Source organism: Anas platyrhynchos, chromosome 7 (assembly GCF_047663525.1).
Source record: "Anas platyrhynchos isolate ZD024472 breed Pekin duck chromosome 7, IASCAAS_PekinDuck_T2T, whole genome shotgun sequence".
NCBI classification, from domain to species: Eukaryota; Metazoa; Chordata; class Aves; order Anseriformes; family Anatidae; genus Anas; species Anas platyrhynchos.
In genome coordinates, this window is record NC_092593.1 from 33,021,461 (window position 1) to 33,035,950 (window position 14,490).

The 14,490-nt window shown below is 43.3% G+C and overlaps 1 protein-coding gene across 2 annotated transcripts in view; it reads right to left on the reverse strand.

Annotated features, from left to right (window-relative positions):
- Positions 1-6,511: 6,511 nt before the first annotated feature.
- The window catches only part of CPS1 (carbamoyl-phosphate synthase 1), a 175,043-nt gene continuing 167,064 nt past the window's right edge, over positions 6,512-14,490 (reverse strand). For both annotated transcript variants that reach the window (XM_072040456.1, XM_072040457.1), the window contains 4 exons: positions 11,492-11,551; positions 10,415-10,527; positions 9,723-9,852; positions 6,512-8,473 (listed from right to left, as the gene is read on the reverse strand). In XM_072040456.1, coding sequence (XP_071896557.1) covers positions 8,375-8,473; positions 9,723-9,852; positions 10,415-10,527; positions 11,492-11,551 — 402 coding nt within the window. In that variant the 3' untranslated portion in view covers positions 6,512-8,374. The remainder of the gene's footprint in view (positions 8,474-9,722; positions 9,853-10,414; positions 10,528-11,491; positions 11,552-14,490) is intronic.

Sequence of the window (14,490 nt, forward strand, 5' to 3'; positions counted from 1 at the left end):
TAAGTGGCCTTGAGGACACTGAGTCAGAGCCACTTCCCAACTGCCAGTGTGTTCCCCAAAGACATCAATCAGTCCATGAAGCTGGCTCATTTTCCGTGGCACTTCCATGGGTGAGGCACGCACACTCCACCAGCTACTGCATTGCAACAAAGGCCAGGTTGTCTCCAGACGATGCTTGGTAACTTCTGCAGACCTCAGTTCCTTGCAGAGGACTAGTGGAGGAGCTCAAGGTTGTCATTCTTTCCCCTCCCACAGGGATCAAAGTGATTGTGTGATGCTGCTAAATCACAAAGTGCTGTAAATACATGTTCCACATACGGCCTTGTAAGGTTCCCTACAGAACATCACCTCCTGGTCTTCCTGAGGCTCCTTCCTACCCAAGCCCCTGCTGACAGATTAGTGGCTGAACTGAGCAATTGAGGGCACTCCTCGCTGCCTCTTACACATAATTAAACCAGTTTTATTAATATCTTCACATAAGTAATTCAGTTGGACTGGAAGCTGTCCACATAAATTCTCTGTGACTACGCTACTTACCCCCTAATACTCCCATTTCTACAGAGCAAATCACTCATACCTTCTGCCGTGTCCTGGAGCTGAACAGACAGTGATAACTTTCTACAGGACAGATAATAAAATTAAATCCATTCAATTCCAGAAGTTATCACAATTCAGAGGAAGGAAGTCATTGCTATATTTTCCTTGTTTGTAACAAAGAGCCCATATAATTCCTCTAATGACAAGCGTATGAAAATTGTGTAGGATTTTTCCATAAGAGCAGCATCCTGGATTGAGAGAAAACATCTCCTTCTAAATTCATCCTCTAAAGCACTCTAACCCTCTAAAAATACAGTCTAAGAGTGAAGTCACACTGTATTAAACACTGTAATATTCTATTTTATACAGTTCTTATACAACCCCCTTCACCAGATGCCTTACACAGTGCCCTCTAATGACTCAGGCATCCTTAAGTTGCCCTCTCCGCAGTGGAGAACAACCACATGTGAGTAGCCTAGGGGTGGATTTGGATTGGGTTCTGTGTCTAAATGGCTTTGATACAGCTGCTTGTTGCTACACCTTAATATCAGAGAGGTAAGGCAAAATAGGTCCACTATGCATGGAGGGAAAGGCAGCAGGATGTGTGTTTAGGAGAGCAACCCATGAAGAAACATGAGGGCGAGGAGCCCTCCTCTTCATCTGAGCCCCAGCAGCACTGCTGCGAGCACTGCCCTCAGCCTGCAGCTTTGGGAAGCTGCAACGTGGGTTAGAGACTCTTGGACAGGAGGCTTGGGACCCTGGCCTGCCCAGATAGTGCTAGAGAGAGCTAATGCAGGATAAAAGCAAGTTCCTTCTCCAGACACCTTCCAATACAAATAGTGACTGGGTAGGAAGGGAACACGAATGCCATGCAACAGGGGAAGACCAGGAATTACAGCCTAATCCCTTCGTGCTGGCTAGAAGGGCCCTGGACACTGCAAATCAAGGGGCAGTGGGAACTTTCTCAGGCAAACCCCGACAGGCAAGGGATGAGTATGGACAAAGAATGAGATGTGGTTGGTCTCCCAAGCATACTTTGGTGCCACGGGAGGGCTGGAGGATTTGCAAGTCCCACCCAGTATCCAAAATCGAGTTTAATAAAAGGCACAGCTCTGAGGATTGGAAGGGCAGAGTCAAGCCCAGCACACTAGTGAGAAAGGGGTCTTATATCAGTGCGACAGCAACTAAAGCCAACTACTGCACTGCAGTGCATGAGCAGATATGTAAAACATCCTCTCCTTTATGCAGGATTAATCCTCAGATTAGCACCACAAAACCACTTAAAAGAGAACTCAAATATGGCACTCAGTCCTAATGTATGAGTGTGAAAACCCAGCCCATGTGGCAGTGGATTTCTCCATCACCTTCCCTGCGAAACAAAGTATTTCTGTTTAAACACTGGGAGAAGCCATTCTGTTCACTTAATCCTCATCTGTTGAAGAAGATGAATCAACACCTGTCACTTTTTTGTAACTCCTCAGAGCAATGGATTTACTCTGTGAGGAATGTAACAGAAAGGGATTGTGGTAAATGAAGGAATCCTGCAAAAAGCCACTCCCAATTTAAAGCAGATAATGAGCACCAGAGCTCGTGTGGAAGCAATTAATTCTAATCACTTATGAGACAATAAAATTTAATTATGGGTTCTTTGAAAATGAAAAACCCAACAATTATTGTTAATAGGCTTTTCCTGATGGCAGATAGCGAACAGAATTTGTTGAGGCTGTTTTTCCTGCAGTTAATTAAAAAAAAAGTCATCTTTTAGTTAAGGATGCCTACGCTTACACTGATACATGAAATGGTGCTACTGCACTCAGTTTAGATTCCACAGGACAGAAAAAACAATCTTTGACCAACTCGGCTCTTGGATATGCTTTCGTATAATTGGCATTTTCCTTTCTGCCGAGGTTTCAGATCTTTATTATGTGTTCAGAGGTACTCTCCTCCCATCTCAGAACAGCTGGATGTCTCCAGCTTCATTTCAGCTACGTTCATGCTAGTAAGAACAGAAATCGCAAGTGGTTTTTTCGTCATGCACTCATTTTGGAGCTGTAGGAGAGTTCTGGTTGGGGAGTAACAGTGCTGCTAGCCTGGAACACAGCACAGCCAAGCAGCTCCTGCTCTGGGCTGACAGGGCTGTGGCCCCCATTCATTCTGGACATGATGCCACTGCAAACAGTTTCAAATAAACTATTTCCCCTTCAGTCTATCAGTGTATCTCCTTTCACCCAGCCTGAACTGCATGAGGATATAGAAGGACCATCAGTTAAACTCTGCCTCATTTTGATGCTCCACTCTTTTCTTCTCCCACATCCCTCCAGAGCCTGACCTCTCTTGCACTCGAGGCATCTCCCAGCCCTTCCAAAGGCTAACAACCTGTAATGCTACGGGATCTATCAGAAATGACTTAGAAGCGTTTAGTAATAAATGTAAGCTAACAAATCTGCAATCTGCCCAGTAGCTTAAACGCCAGGCCTTCTTCCCCAGTACTTTTTATCTATGCCCTCTGGGACCTGTGCCTAAGTGCCCTTAGGAGTCTGCATTCTCTCTGTCTGCCTGCACAGGGTTCAGATAGTTAATTACTGTACTACACGTTACCAGTGTCTGTGATAACTCAGGTACATACCTCCTCCTCTCCACCATTACAGAACTTCTTTGCTTACCTCTGCCAAGATCTAACAGCTGCATTTTGCTGTCCGCATCAACACTGCACAGGAGACACTCCCCGTATTACTGAGGCACTGTGTGCTGGCTGTCCATGTAGCATCTTAGAAGGAGATGTCAATGATACAGGACTGCTGAGGCCTTCAGTTCAGGATTACCAGGCTAAGCTGCAAAACAGATAAAGACTGGTACCCTTATAGTCACTGGAAGAACACTATGAAGGAATTTAACACTTATTTTAGGATACACTAAGAACTCAGACCTGCCTGCAGTAAAAACACACTATGTATTTGCTTTCAGCTGGCCACATCAATACATTTAAAATTTGACTAAGGGCTCAGGTTTGATCCTCAGCAAAGGTCAGCTTTTGACCATGTCATCGTATTTCCCATCTTTACCATTCTGTCTCCAATAAATCATGAAAGGTAGCAAACATTTCATCCCATGCCATGTGATGCTTAGTCAAAATATAACCCACTTTTCCAAAAGTTTCTCTAAGATGCTTCTGTTGTAAGGGGACGGACTGCAATGCCTCACTCTCAGAGATGGTGAACAGCAGAGGGCCATTTTAAGCTCTAATGAGGTCTCATTACTATAAGAGATCTTGGAGTACAAGAGCTTGGCAGTATTTAGTAATGCTCAGGAAGTCAGAAAAAAAGAACAAGATTGTCTAGAACTGGAAGAGCGAATGTTTTTTTTTCCTGAAAAAACAGCATCTGATTCCCTTTAATAAATAACTTGGCGATCATTTACACCAGAGGCTAAAAGCAGCATAAAATCAGCACATTATGCTGGCTTTGCACTAGTGTTAGCAACTCAGTAGAGACTGACAGAAACCAGATCTGGAGTGTTTAAGAAATTTCATGCTTCAGGAGTAAAAGCTTGACCTTTAATAACAAGAAACTTACCCTGGTAAAATGAGTTGTGCCAGAACTACAAACTCTCAGCACTCCTCGCAGCTCCCTGTAAAACAGTTGGCACTTGCTGCTCTTGGATACCAGTTTAGATGAACCAGAGCATTCATCCAAGATTGTGATAACCCCAAAGCACTAGTTTACTCCCTGGCAAATGTTTGTCATTTCCCCAAAGTACATCATCAAAACGTTCAAACATAATGTGCAACAAATGCTTTGTCTCCCAGTTTCATCTTTGCAAACTTCCCTGAATTAAAAGAGTTTATCTCAACTGGTATTATCACTCCGCTGAATTCAATACATTTTAATTATGAGGATGAGGTAGAGTTTAGCCTACCTAGCTAATGACAAAATATCATGTTCTCCATTTAATTAGGACAAATTAAAAGGTTCTTATTTAAATTCTATTCAATGGTAAGAGCGAAACAAATGTTCCACTGTAACTAGATTATTCCCTATAAATTGCATTATGCAGTGTTACATATTAAGATGCAGTAGGAACAAACCCAGAAGCTTTGGGTAATATTTGGCAGCAGATCTCAACGTCCTGCAGATGGCTACAGCAGTAGCACTCACATGCTTCATATGGCATTGCAGTGCCTCCTGTCCTTGCAGAGACAACAGCAATAATTATGTCTGCTGAAAGCTTCCCAAGGTCAAGGGCTGCTCCAACTATGATTTGGTGTTATAAATGCTATAAGCAGGAGGAGACAGAGGTGCCCTTTCCTTTTACCACCTCATCTCAGCTGTTGCACGAGCCCGACTTCCTGCTCGTGGTTGTTTGCATCTGGCTGGGATGCAGGCAGAAGGCAGGCCCTGAGCTGCTGATACCGCACGCTGCAGCTGTGGGTTTTGGTGTAGTGCTAACAATCCCTTCCCTGCTTTTATGAATCGCTTTACCATACAGACACAGAGGTGGTAAGCTCCTAGCCAGACCGCAGGATGCCTCTGATGCAAGCAGAGAGAACCCATGCACAAAGAGGCTTTTTAACCCAACATCCAGCCCAGCAAAACCTGCAAGCCAAACAAAGCATTGCTCTGCTCGCTGCCAAGAGCTTTTTTAGATCATGAAGTCTTTCCTACTTGTGTACTTCCTATGACTTTCAGAAACCTGATTTTGATACTTACAAATGGAGCAAATAAGTTTCCCAAGCTTTCCACTGCTTGTTTCGCTTACATGAAGTGTACACCTTCCTCTCCCTGTCTTCTAAGTCCTCTGCCAAGAAAGGAGAAAGTAACAGCACTGAGTTGTCTTCCCTCTCTTACATTCTTTTCTTCTTTCAATATGCCAAGCTATCTTTGCTCCAATCTCCAAGTGATTTAAATGATGCTAACTGCAGAGGAGTAAATTCAGGGAGCTGAACAACCCTGACCTCCCTAAGTCGAGCCTCCAGAGCTTCCTAGCACTTAGCACCCTTGGAGAGACACAGCTCCAGGGAACAACTCATGACTACTGAGAAAAACACATCCCTGTTATTAAAATTAGGTTCCTTCTTATTTCAGCATGGCTCTTGCCACCTTTTCTTGTGCTGATCTCAGAAGTTGAGCTTCACAGTCTCTTATACCTTCGTGTGTCTCTTTATCAACCCTTTTTTGAAGACACTAAAAAAGCATAAAACGATTTGACAGCTCATAGATTAGCAAATGGCCTTTTCTTGCTCTGAACAGTATCTTCTTTCATCAGTCATTGTCACTCTCCACAAGATTAATAAGAGAGACATTTATAAGGCAGAATCTGTTGAAAGCAGAGATAAGCATGGTAGAAAAGATACTAATTGTAACTTTTTTTTACACATCTGCATTGATCCCAACAGCTGTAGGTATTTAAAAATTTTCCTATCATGTCGGCCCCTTCATTATTGCAAAGAAGAAAAGGATATAGAGAAAAAATTAGCATTCAGTGTTGGCACGAGGTAAGCATGGGGATGACTTCCTGGCTCCTCTTGACCTTTATACGAGGTACAGTTTATCTTACATCAGTTGGGGGAAACAAGAACTTTTTTCTTCAGCAGGGGAAGAAGAGGCACCAAAAGGAGATGCAGGGAAGGACAGCTCAGGATGATGTATGGGTCTGCTTAAGTGGGGAGTGTATTAGTGATGCCTGCTTTGGAGGAGCAGGGAAGGGACTGGTGTTTAGCACCAGCAGCAAAATGGTAACCCTAATGCATAATTACAGAGTACTCAGCATATATTCAGTAGTGGTGTGTTTCTCTACTAAATTCCACTCTAATTTTATGAGAGTCTATGGACACCAAAGAAACTGTGGTTTAAGTACCTACAGCTGCTGCAATAAATAACAGGACCGCATAGATAGATGTACACGTAGAGCTTTGTCATCAGTGCTTAAAAACAAAACAAAACAAAACTATTTTATTAAAAAATGAAGATTTCCAGAATGAGTGGCTGAAATCCAGGGCATTTATTTCATTTTCAGCTCATGAGGAAAGTTACAAAATAGAAAAAGAACACGAGAATACAGACATTTGAAGGCATCACTTTGTTCAGTACTAGAGGTAAAGGCAGAAGGGGAAGATGTGAGATGACACCAGTTGTTAATGGGATTTTTGCCACTGGAAAAAAAAAGTGCAGGATGCATTTAGAGAAGTACTGCTTCATTAAGCACCGTTAGTCATTCCTTTCACAGCTGAATGGGTGAGCAGTTGATGGCTCTGGCCTCTTCTGGATGGGTGGGTTTGGTTTTTGATTTTGTTTGTTTGTTTGTTTAATAACATTTCTACCCTACAAGTGCAAAAGCTCTCCCTACGCACAGCAGGCAGGATTGTGCTCACCACAGAAGTTAGTCCTGATGACATGCCCACGATCAGAGCACTTGGAACATCAACCAGATCAGGAATTAAGTCTACACCTAGCTCTAAATTTGGTCCTGGCACACATCAGTGATTGTTCACAGATTCCCAGAGTACAAAAAGTCATCACAACTTCTGTCCCTTCCTTTACACCTTTCAGTAACAGCTCTCATCAGATTCAGTAACATTCCTGAAATGTTTTAGCATTAGTCCTACTTTGAATCTTCCAGCTCCAAGGGCTGCAACATGGGGGAAAAAAGACAACCGTGTGGTCCCTAGCTGGTGAACACTCAGGGGCAGTTACACTGTCTGCTGCCTACATTTACAGCATGCAGTCCTGTTGGCCATGGAGCTGCTGAAGTCTTCTGCTATCCTACCAGTTCGTGGTAATGTGCAACATGTGGCACAGTAGGAGTCTGCTCTGTGGGCAGCATTTGCAGGCATTGCTAGCGCTGAAAAAGCAGCAGAGAAGGCTGGAGTGAAAACGAAGGGGTCGCTTGTTTGGAAGGATTAAAGCACTGCAACACTTTCACCTTATTCTGAAAAGATTCAATTTTAATGCCCACAATCACAGTACAAAGACGTCTTTAGGGAGTTCCCCATTTTTGAAGCCAGACACAACGCTGAGGGCTTTTGCAATACAGTGATGGCAGCTTGAATTCAGAATGATGAACCAGAATTTTAAAAACAGTAATAATAAAAGCCTGAAGGACTGAGCAAAATGTGGAAGAAATTCCAGTACACACACGTAGCCTCTGTCTCTCATCAGATCTGTAGGCTGCAGAAGAAGATGCTTAGCCAGGGTTAATAAAAGAAACAAAAGTAAGTGAATCATGCCCCTTAGCTAGAGCTACTGTAGGGAATCGTGGGGAATTTGTGTTCCTTTCTCTTTAAAGAGTTTCTATCACACCCCAACACCCTCAGCAGTTCTGTACCATGACAGGTGGTATCGCTGGGTAAGCTGAACAGGAGGATGTCTAATCATTATATAAAATTGTAAAATCCTCAACAATTAGCAATGGAAAGGAAGCTACACATCTTGCTATGGGAGTTTGGGGCTAGGCTCCGGCAGTCCAGCATGGGAACAGCTGGAAGTATGAACCCAAAAAAGGTCTTTCTAAGAAGGAACAGTCTTGGTTATCAAAAGAAGGAGCTACTCCCTCATAGGAGCATTTGTATCTCTTTCCATCTCCTCTGCTATGGTGGTGGCTAGATCTACCCCTCGAGTAAGTAATATTTGTTCCTAAGTGGAAATGGAGACAAGATGGTGGAAAGGCTGAGGAGAGGATGGGTTTCCAATGAACAATCAGAAGTATTCACTCGGAATTAGCTTGTGTAAGCTGGAAAGACAAACAGTGCAGATGCTATAAAATGCACAGTTAGGTGGATGATCTGAGATCCCCTCTCCCGTGGTGCCAGAAGCAGTAAGATTGCAGGCTGGACATAGCTCTTCTATGCAGCATTTCCATTGTCAAACTGTCTGTAGTGGAAGAGACTCTTGGAGTCCAATTTCCCAGAGTATTTGACAGCTTCAGCAAAAAGCTTTGTCACCTGTCAATACAAAGCAGAGGAAGACTGAGCATTGCAAAGCCTTCTGCAGAAGTCACCCTGGAACTGCCTGGAACACTTCTACACCGTCACCCTGGAACTGCCCTGGGCAGGTCCACTCCTTTAAGTCCATCCACATCGATACCAATTTCAAGGTGGCTTCATGTAGCTGTTGGCTCTAGCATGCTGGAGCTCTCCTGCCCACCTGGAGGGATGTAGAGCTGCTGGGCTTCTTTGGCAAGATGGTTCTGTCCTGGGAGAGCTGTTGTTCCCCCTACCACCCAAGCCTTTAAGAGAACACCGGGCTGTTCTTTTAAAACTCAGTCAAACTCTGCAATCAGAAGTGTTCACCTGCATCAAGCAGCTGTGGTAATAAATTTTGGCTAGAAGCCCTGTTCTGGCTGTCAGTGTGTGTTCTGCTAGGAGGCAGAGGATGGATCTTCAGTTCCCCGTTCCTGCTAATTATGTTTGGCATCATCCTGTCTAGGAACTTGGAGCTTGGCATTCTTTGCTTTCCACTCACTCCAATCACAGCAGAAGATTTTGCACAGCTGGACACCAGCTCAAGCCACTGGGTTCTACATCGGTGCCCAGTGAAATCAAGGGGAATTTGGCCGCTGTGTTTAATGAGAGCCAGATGAGGCCCTTTTGTGACAGTTGAAGCCACTTGCAAAGGAAGTCAAGCTACCACTGGCAGCAGGAGTCCTACTTTCATTTCTAAATATCCCTTCCCCTATCAGTATGTGAATGGGCTTTGTCAGGAGCTACAAACACATAACGACTTGCAACTGGGGACAACAGGACTAAATACACAGGCAGCAATTCCATTTGGATGGTAGTCTGGAACTGGATTGACCCATGGGTCATTCAAGAAAGCCCAACTATGTCCTGCTTGAAGCTTTAAGAACCATGAACTAGAAAAACACCCCACTAAAAAAATCTTTCCGTGCATAATTTAAATGTTGCAGGGAATCCTGTGCAAGGAGTTTGCTCTGAATTGAAAATGACACAGCAACAATTTCAGCTACATTACAGGACCCAAGATATTTTTTTTCCTTCTATATTCCATTTTAAGCAATGTTATTTTGCATAATAACAAAAGGAAAATACACTCAAACAAGTGTGTTGCCCTGATTTTCTGGCACATTATTATTTATCAGAAATAATAAGGGTCCAAATACACTGGCACCTAGCGCTCCAAGTGCTTCAAAGCTCTGAAGGCTCCTGTGATTAAGAACAACATGGGAAGTACCTGGAAGTTAGTGAGTAGAGCAATCCCGCTGTCAATAGCCATCCTCCGGATCATGTAATTATCATGGACAAACTTGGTGTTGCTGTTGGACAAGTTAATCACCAGATCTATTTTCCCATCCCTTATCAGCCTGAAGAGACAATGCCCAAGATAGTATCACAGTGTATCTTGCTTAACGAAAATATGTGATGAATACAAAGTCATGCAGGTAAACAACACTGAAAATTTTCATTTGCATTTAGTTTTTGATGTCAAGTCTTACACCCTGAGAAGGAAGGGGTGGGGGGTTGAGGTGCTAAGCTAGGCTTCGAGAATTGGGGTTTTATTTCTGTTCTATTCATTAACACAAAGCAATATTCAGCCTTCATACAGCTCAGCACAACTCTGTTAAAGGTGTCATGGACTGTTACTACAGGCTACATATCCAAATCCCACATATTCTTGCATGAAAACATAACGTGGAGCTATACATCCATGCTGTATTAAATAGGACTGTTCAACGAGATATTCGTTAATTACAGTAAAACCTCCCTGCTGTCGCAATTCTGGGCAAAATCAGATATGATTTTTGCACTGAATCCTGAAGTCCCATTAAACCACTATTAGTGATCCCAACAAGACTAGAAATCTGCCCCTTGTATTTGATATCCTGGATGTTAATGCAATTTCGACAAGATGAGAACTGCTCTTACCTCCTGACTGATGGGAGGCTGGGATTCTGGCTTTCCTGTGATGGCCATGCCACAGGGTTTGCTGAGATACTGTTTGCATTGAGCCAGTCAGAGGTTGCTTCTGTGGCATAAAGCTGTTGAGGGAAAAGAAAAGGTTACCATGTGCCTCATAATACGGAAACGTTTCATTTAACTTGTGTGAGTATGACCCAACACACAAATCTTGTTGTCAGAGGTGATTTCGGATGGCATTTTTCATCACAAGGGCGTCTCTCCACATAAAGAGAGACACACAGAACAGCACGACTTTCCCAACTTTCTGTTATCTATTGTCTGCTGATGGATGAGTCAGTGAATAGTAGTAACACATCCAGAAACTGGTAAGTGGCTTAGGAATACTTAAATCCCTCTGAATTTCAATAGGGCTTACTTTCAACTGCTTATGATTTTTTTGCCCTTTTTTTTCCTGCCTGGCACTAAGTTTTGAAAGGCAAAACTGTAAATCCAGTAGTTACACTAATGCCACTGAGGAAAACAGTGCTTAAATACTTAATACTATAAACCTCTCCCCAGTCTTCTGTGGTCACGTTGTTAACTTTCAGTAAGTACGTGGATTCAAAATGATGCAAGAATTACAAAAGGGATGTAAACACCTCAAATTTCCTACGTCCGCAGCTTGTGAGTGTCACTGAAGATGAAGCACTGTGAAGACTTTCTCTCCTTATAACAAGGAAGTCTTTCTTCCTCTTCCTGGCTTTTTTGTTTGTTTATTTCTTGGAAAATTTATTTTTATAGAGTGACATCCTGGCTGCTGGCTGCTAGTAGAGCCAGGGTTGTTCTTGCCACGACTCGTGACTTAGGCCTGTTTGTTCAATTAAACGATCATGGAAACTTTTAGTTGGGTGATACCTAGTGACTTGGCAGATCACTCAGCCAAAAGTCCCTGTTGTACTTTGAAAATTTCCTTTTTTTCTGTCTCCAAATGAACTCCAAAGTTCTCCTGCTCCTGTGGCAGGCTGAGTACATCTCAAATTTTGAAAACTCTCTAGCTTTATGTGTTATAAAACCACCACACTTTAAATAACTGAAACCACCTACCTCAAAGCCCTCCTCACACAGCAGTTCTGCTACACTGAGGAATTTGGGGCGGAAGGACTTCTGAAAAAGGAAAATAATTAGATAAAGTATCAAAGCTAGGCTTTAGAAACAGGATTTTGTATACCAACACAGAGCTCCTCCAGCCTGTGCAGAAACAAATACACCTTTGTGTACTCAGCACATGGCTGAATGTGCCTGTCCACTGCCACTCCAAGAAAACCGTCTGGATCCTGAAAAGCCCAAAGTCACTCTCAGCTGAGACATACCTCATTACAACACCAGCGTGTTCCCATATTAATTGCCACTGCAATTACAAAACATCCCTGTATATGAAATATTGGGGCAGTTTCTTCTCAAATACACCAACCAGATTCTCTTCTATTCTTAATTAAACATCTTTTCTAACACTGTTCAAACATTTGGCCTTCTATTCTGGCAAACAGCATGAACAGGCATTGGGCTGCCTGTGGATGCTCTGTTTGCAGATTCCCATGACGAAGAGCCTGTATATACACAAGTTCATTTTTAACTCCCATGGCCACATGCAAATGGCAAACACAAAACCACAGGAATGCCCTGTTCCCATGAGAACGTGAATGCCAGGTATTTCGGGCACCCAGGAAATATTCAGGCTGCACACCTAGATCTAACATCACTTAGAAAAAATAGAGATAAGATGACCTCCTGTAGACACCTGTACATGAGCAAGCCATTCCAGAGCAACTGATGAGCAAACATTTGATCCCAGCACAACTTTTCTCTGGATGTTGAAGGTACAGCAATGAAAAGACATGCCCTACTCACTGCCAAGGCTGGCTGAACCTCGCTTACAACTTTAGCCTCATCTGGCCATTTTGCAAGTCAGATTACTGCAAGCTCCCTTCTCAAGCTACTGAGGGCTTAACCTTTATGGCTGAGTGCAACGTTTTGAAGGGTGAACTATTTCCTACACAGAAAAGGAGTCAACAGGGTTTTATTTGAGCAGTACAGGCTTTGGAAAGAACCTCATTCTGAAGCCATCCTGCTTTCTACACTAACTGGAGAATATAAATATACAATGTGACAGGGTTGGCAGCTTCCCAGTGAGAGAGAACCGTTCTGCCTTCTGGTCAGGGGGCTGGCTTTCACAACAGTATTATAAACTTATATCAAACATGTACTGAACACTTGTGACACATAAAACAGCCTCTCCATGAAAAGAAATTACAGCTGTCAGCTCGCATCCGAGCAGCCTCAGATTTACAAGCTGACTGAGAGAACTTGTGTAAGAAGCCATTAGTTACTAAAGGTGAAAAGTACAAGCAGATTTATTTAGTGGAAGATATTTATTGCAGAAGAATTATATTCTTTTTCCATTATAGCAAAAGTTCTGTTATAACCTCTCTCTCATGTTTGCTAGCACACCTTGCTATTTGTAGAGGGCTACATCCTCAGTCCTTTAAACACCACTACGCCAGTTCTCACTAAGATCAGGCTCAAAATGAAGCCAGCTCATCTTCTGTGCTCATCTTGAATTCTGTATCCAAATCCGCCATGGAGCATGCTACGCTTTCCGTACCTAAGGAACCAAGGGAGAAGGTTACCTTGAAACAACAGACTCGGAGTGCTGGGATTTAAAAATAAAATACTCCATTAGCGTTTTCTGCATCTCGTGGTCACCAGCACAGATGTAAGACAGATGCACTCCCTCCCAGAGATAGCGCTGAATAGCCCAATCAGGAAAGAAAATAAAATGAGCTTTTCAACTCCTCTTGCATAAAATATAAATTATCTGATGGCAGACTCAGGGTTTTAGCATCACAGATTTCTCCGAATTGTGAAAAGAAAAGAGGTCAAATATGAGAGTTTATCAGCTCTCATAAACTGGCAGCAGTTCTTTCGTCTAACAAGGAAGCCATGCCCCATTTAACCTGGGAGGGCACAAGGCCTCTAAAATTCTGGGGAACCTTGATGTTTGCAATGCTCACAACCGAGGGACAATCCAGGCTGGCTGCCGATCCACTTGGTGCTGGCCAGCAGATGTGCAGGAGTGCTTGCCCACTCGATCTTGAGGATGATTGCTTTTTTAGCAATAGCTTTGAGTGCCTACTGAAATAGGATTACTGCTGGAATTGCAAACTGTGAGTACACCAGCATGGAAAGCTCTCAGCAAGGCTGGGTACACTACCTGAGTTCACTACTCTTGATCTGCGAAATACCCAAGAGCAGAACATTTGCAAGGAAGCTAAGATCTTCCTCTCTACCATTGTTACCTGCATCTATGTGACTTTTGTCCTTGCTTAGGCAGCTGCCTCCCAGCCCTACATAATTAAAACTGAGGACAAAAATGCACTACACTGAATAACTTCAGTATGTTGAACCAGACACTACTGAGGGAAGCAATATTTACCACCATTTGGCTTCTTCGTTCTCTTTCTGCAAGACCTAAAAATCCAGCCTAAGAAACAAAGAAAGCAACTAATTATAAAGCAATGAAGTCCTAAGAAGGGGAGTTTTCAGCTGACCATCCACAACAGAGGAAATAATAGCACCTGCAGCTTGAAAGCCAGGGCCTGCACCTCATCAGCCCTCAGAGCCATGCAGTTTTAAATATTGAGCAGTCATGGAGAGCAGTGTCCTGGTATCTGCCCTTCTGAACCTGGATTTCCCTTCTGAGGATGCACTGCCACCTTTGCAGTTTGAAGCATATGACCTCGTGTTTGGGATTAAAACAAGAGCCAGGCTGCTGGTGGTCTCTGCCCAACCTGTGCCTCTTGTCTGTGCAGCAAGGGGCTTCTCTTTTCTCCAGCCTTTACTGAGGGAAGACCACTCATAGCTTATGCATCAGGTCCAGGTCAGGATGTCAACCTTCCCTTCTTACAAGGTTTAATTTCTCCTCTCTGTCTGCAGAGCTGGCAGATTTTCAAGCAAACCACTGAAAAGCAGGTAGGCGACAAACTCAAGAGTGGTGAAGGAGCAATAGCTGCTTCTCAGCACTGCCTTTACACTTCTTGTTTCAG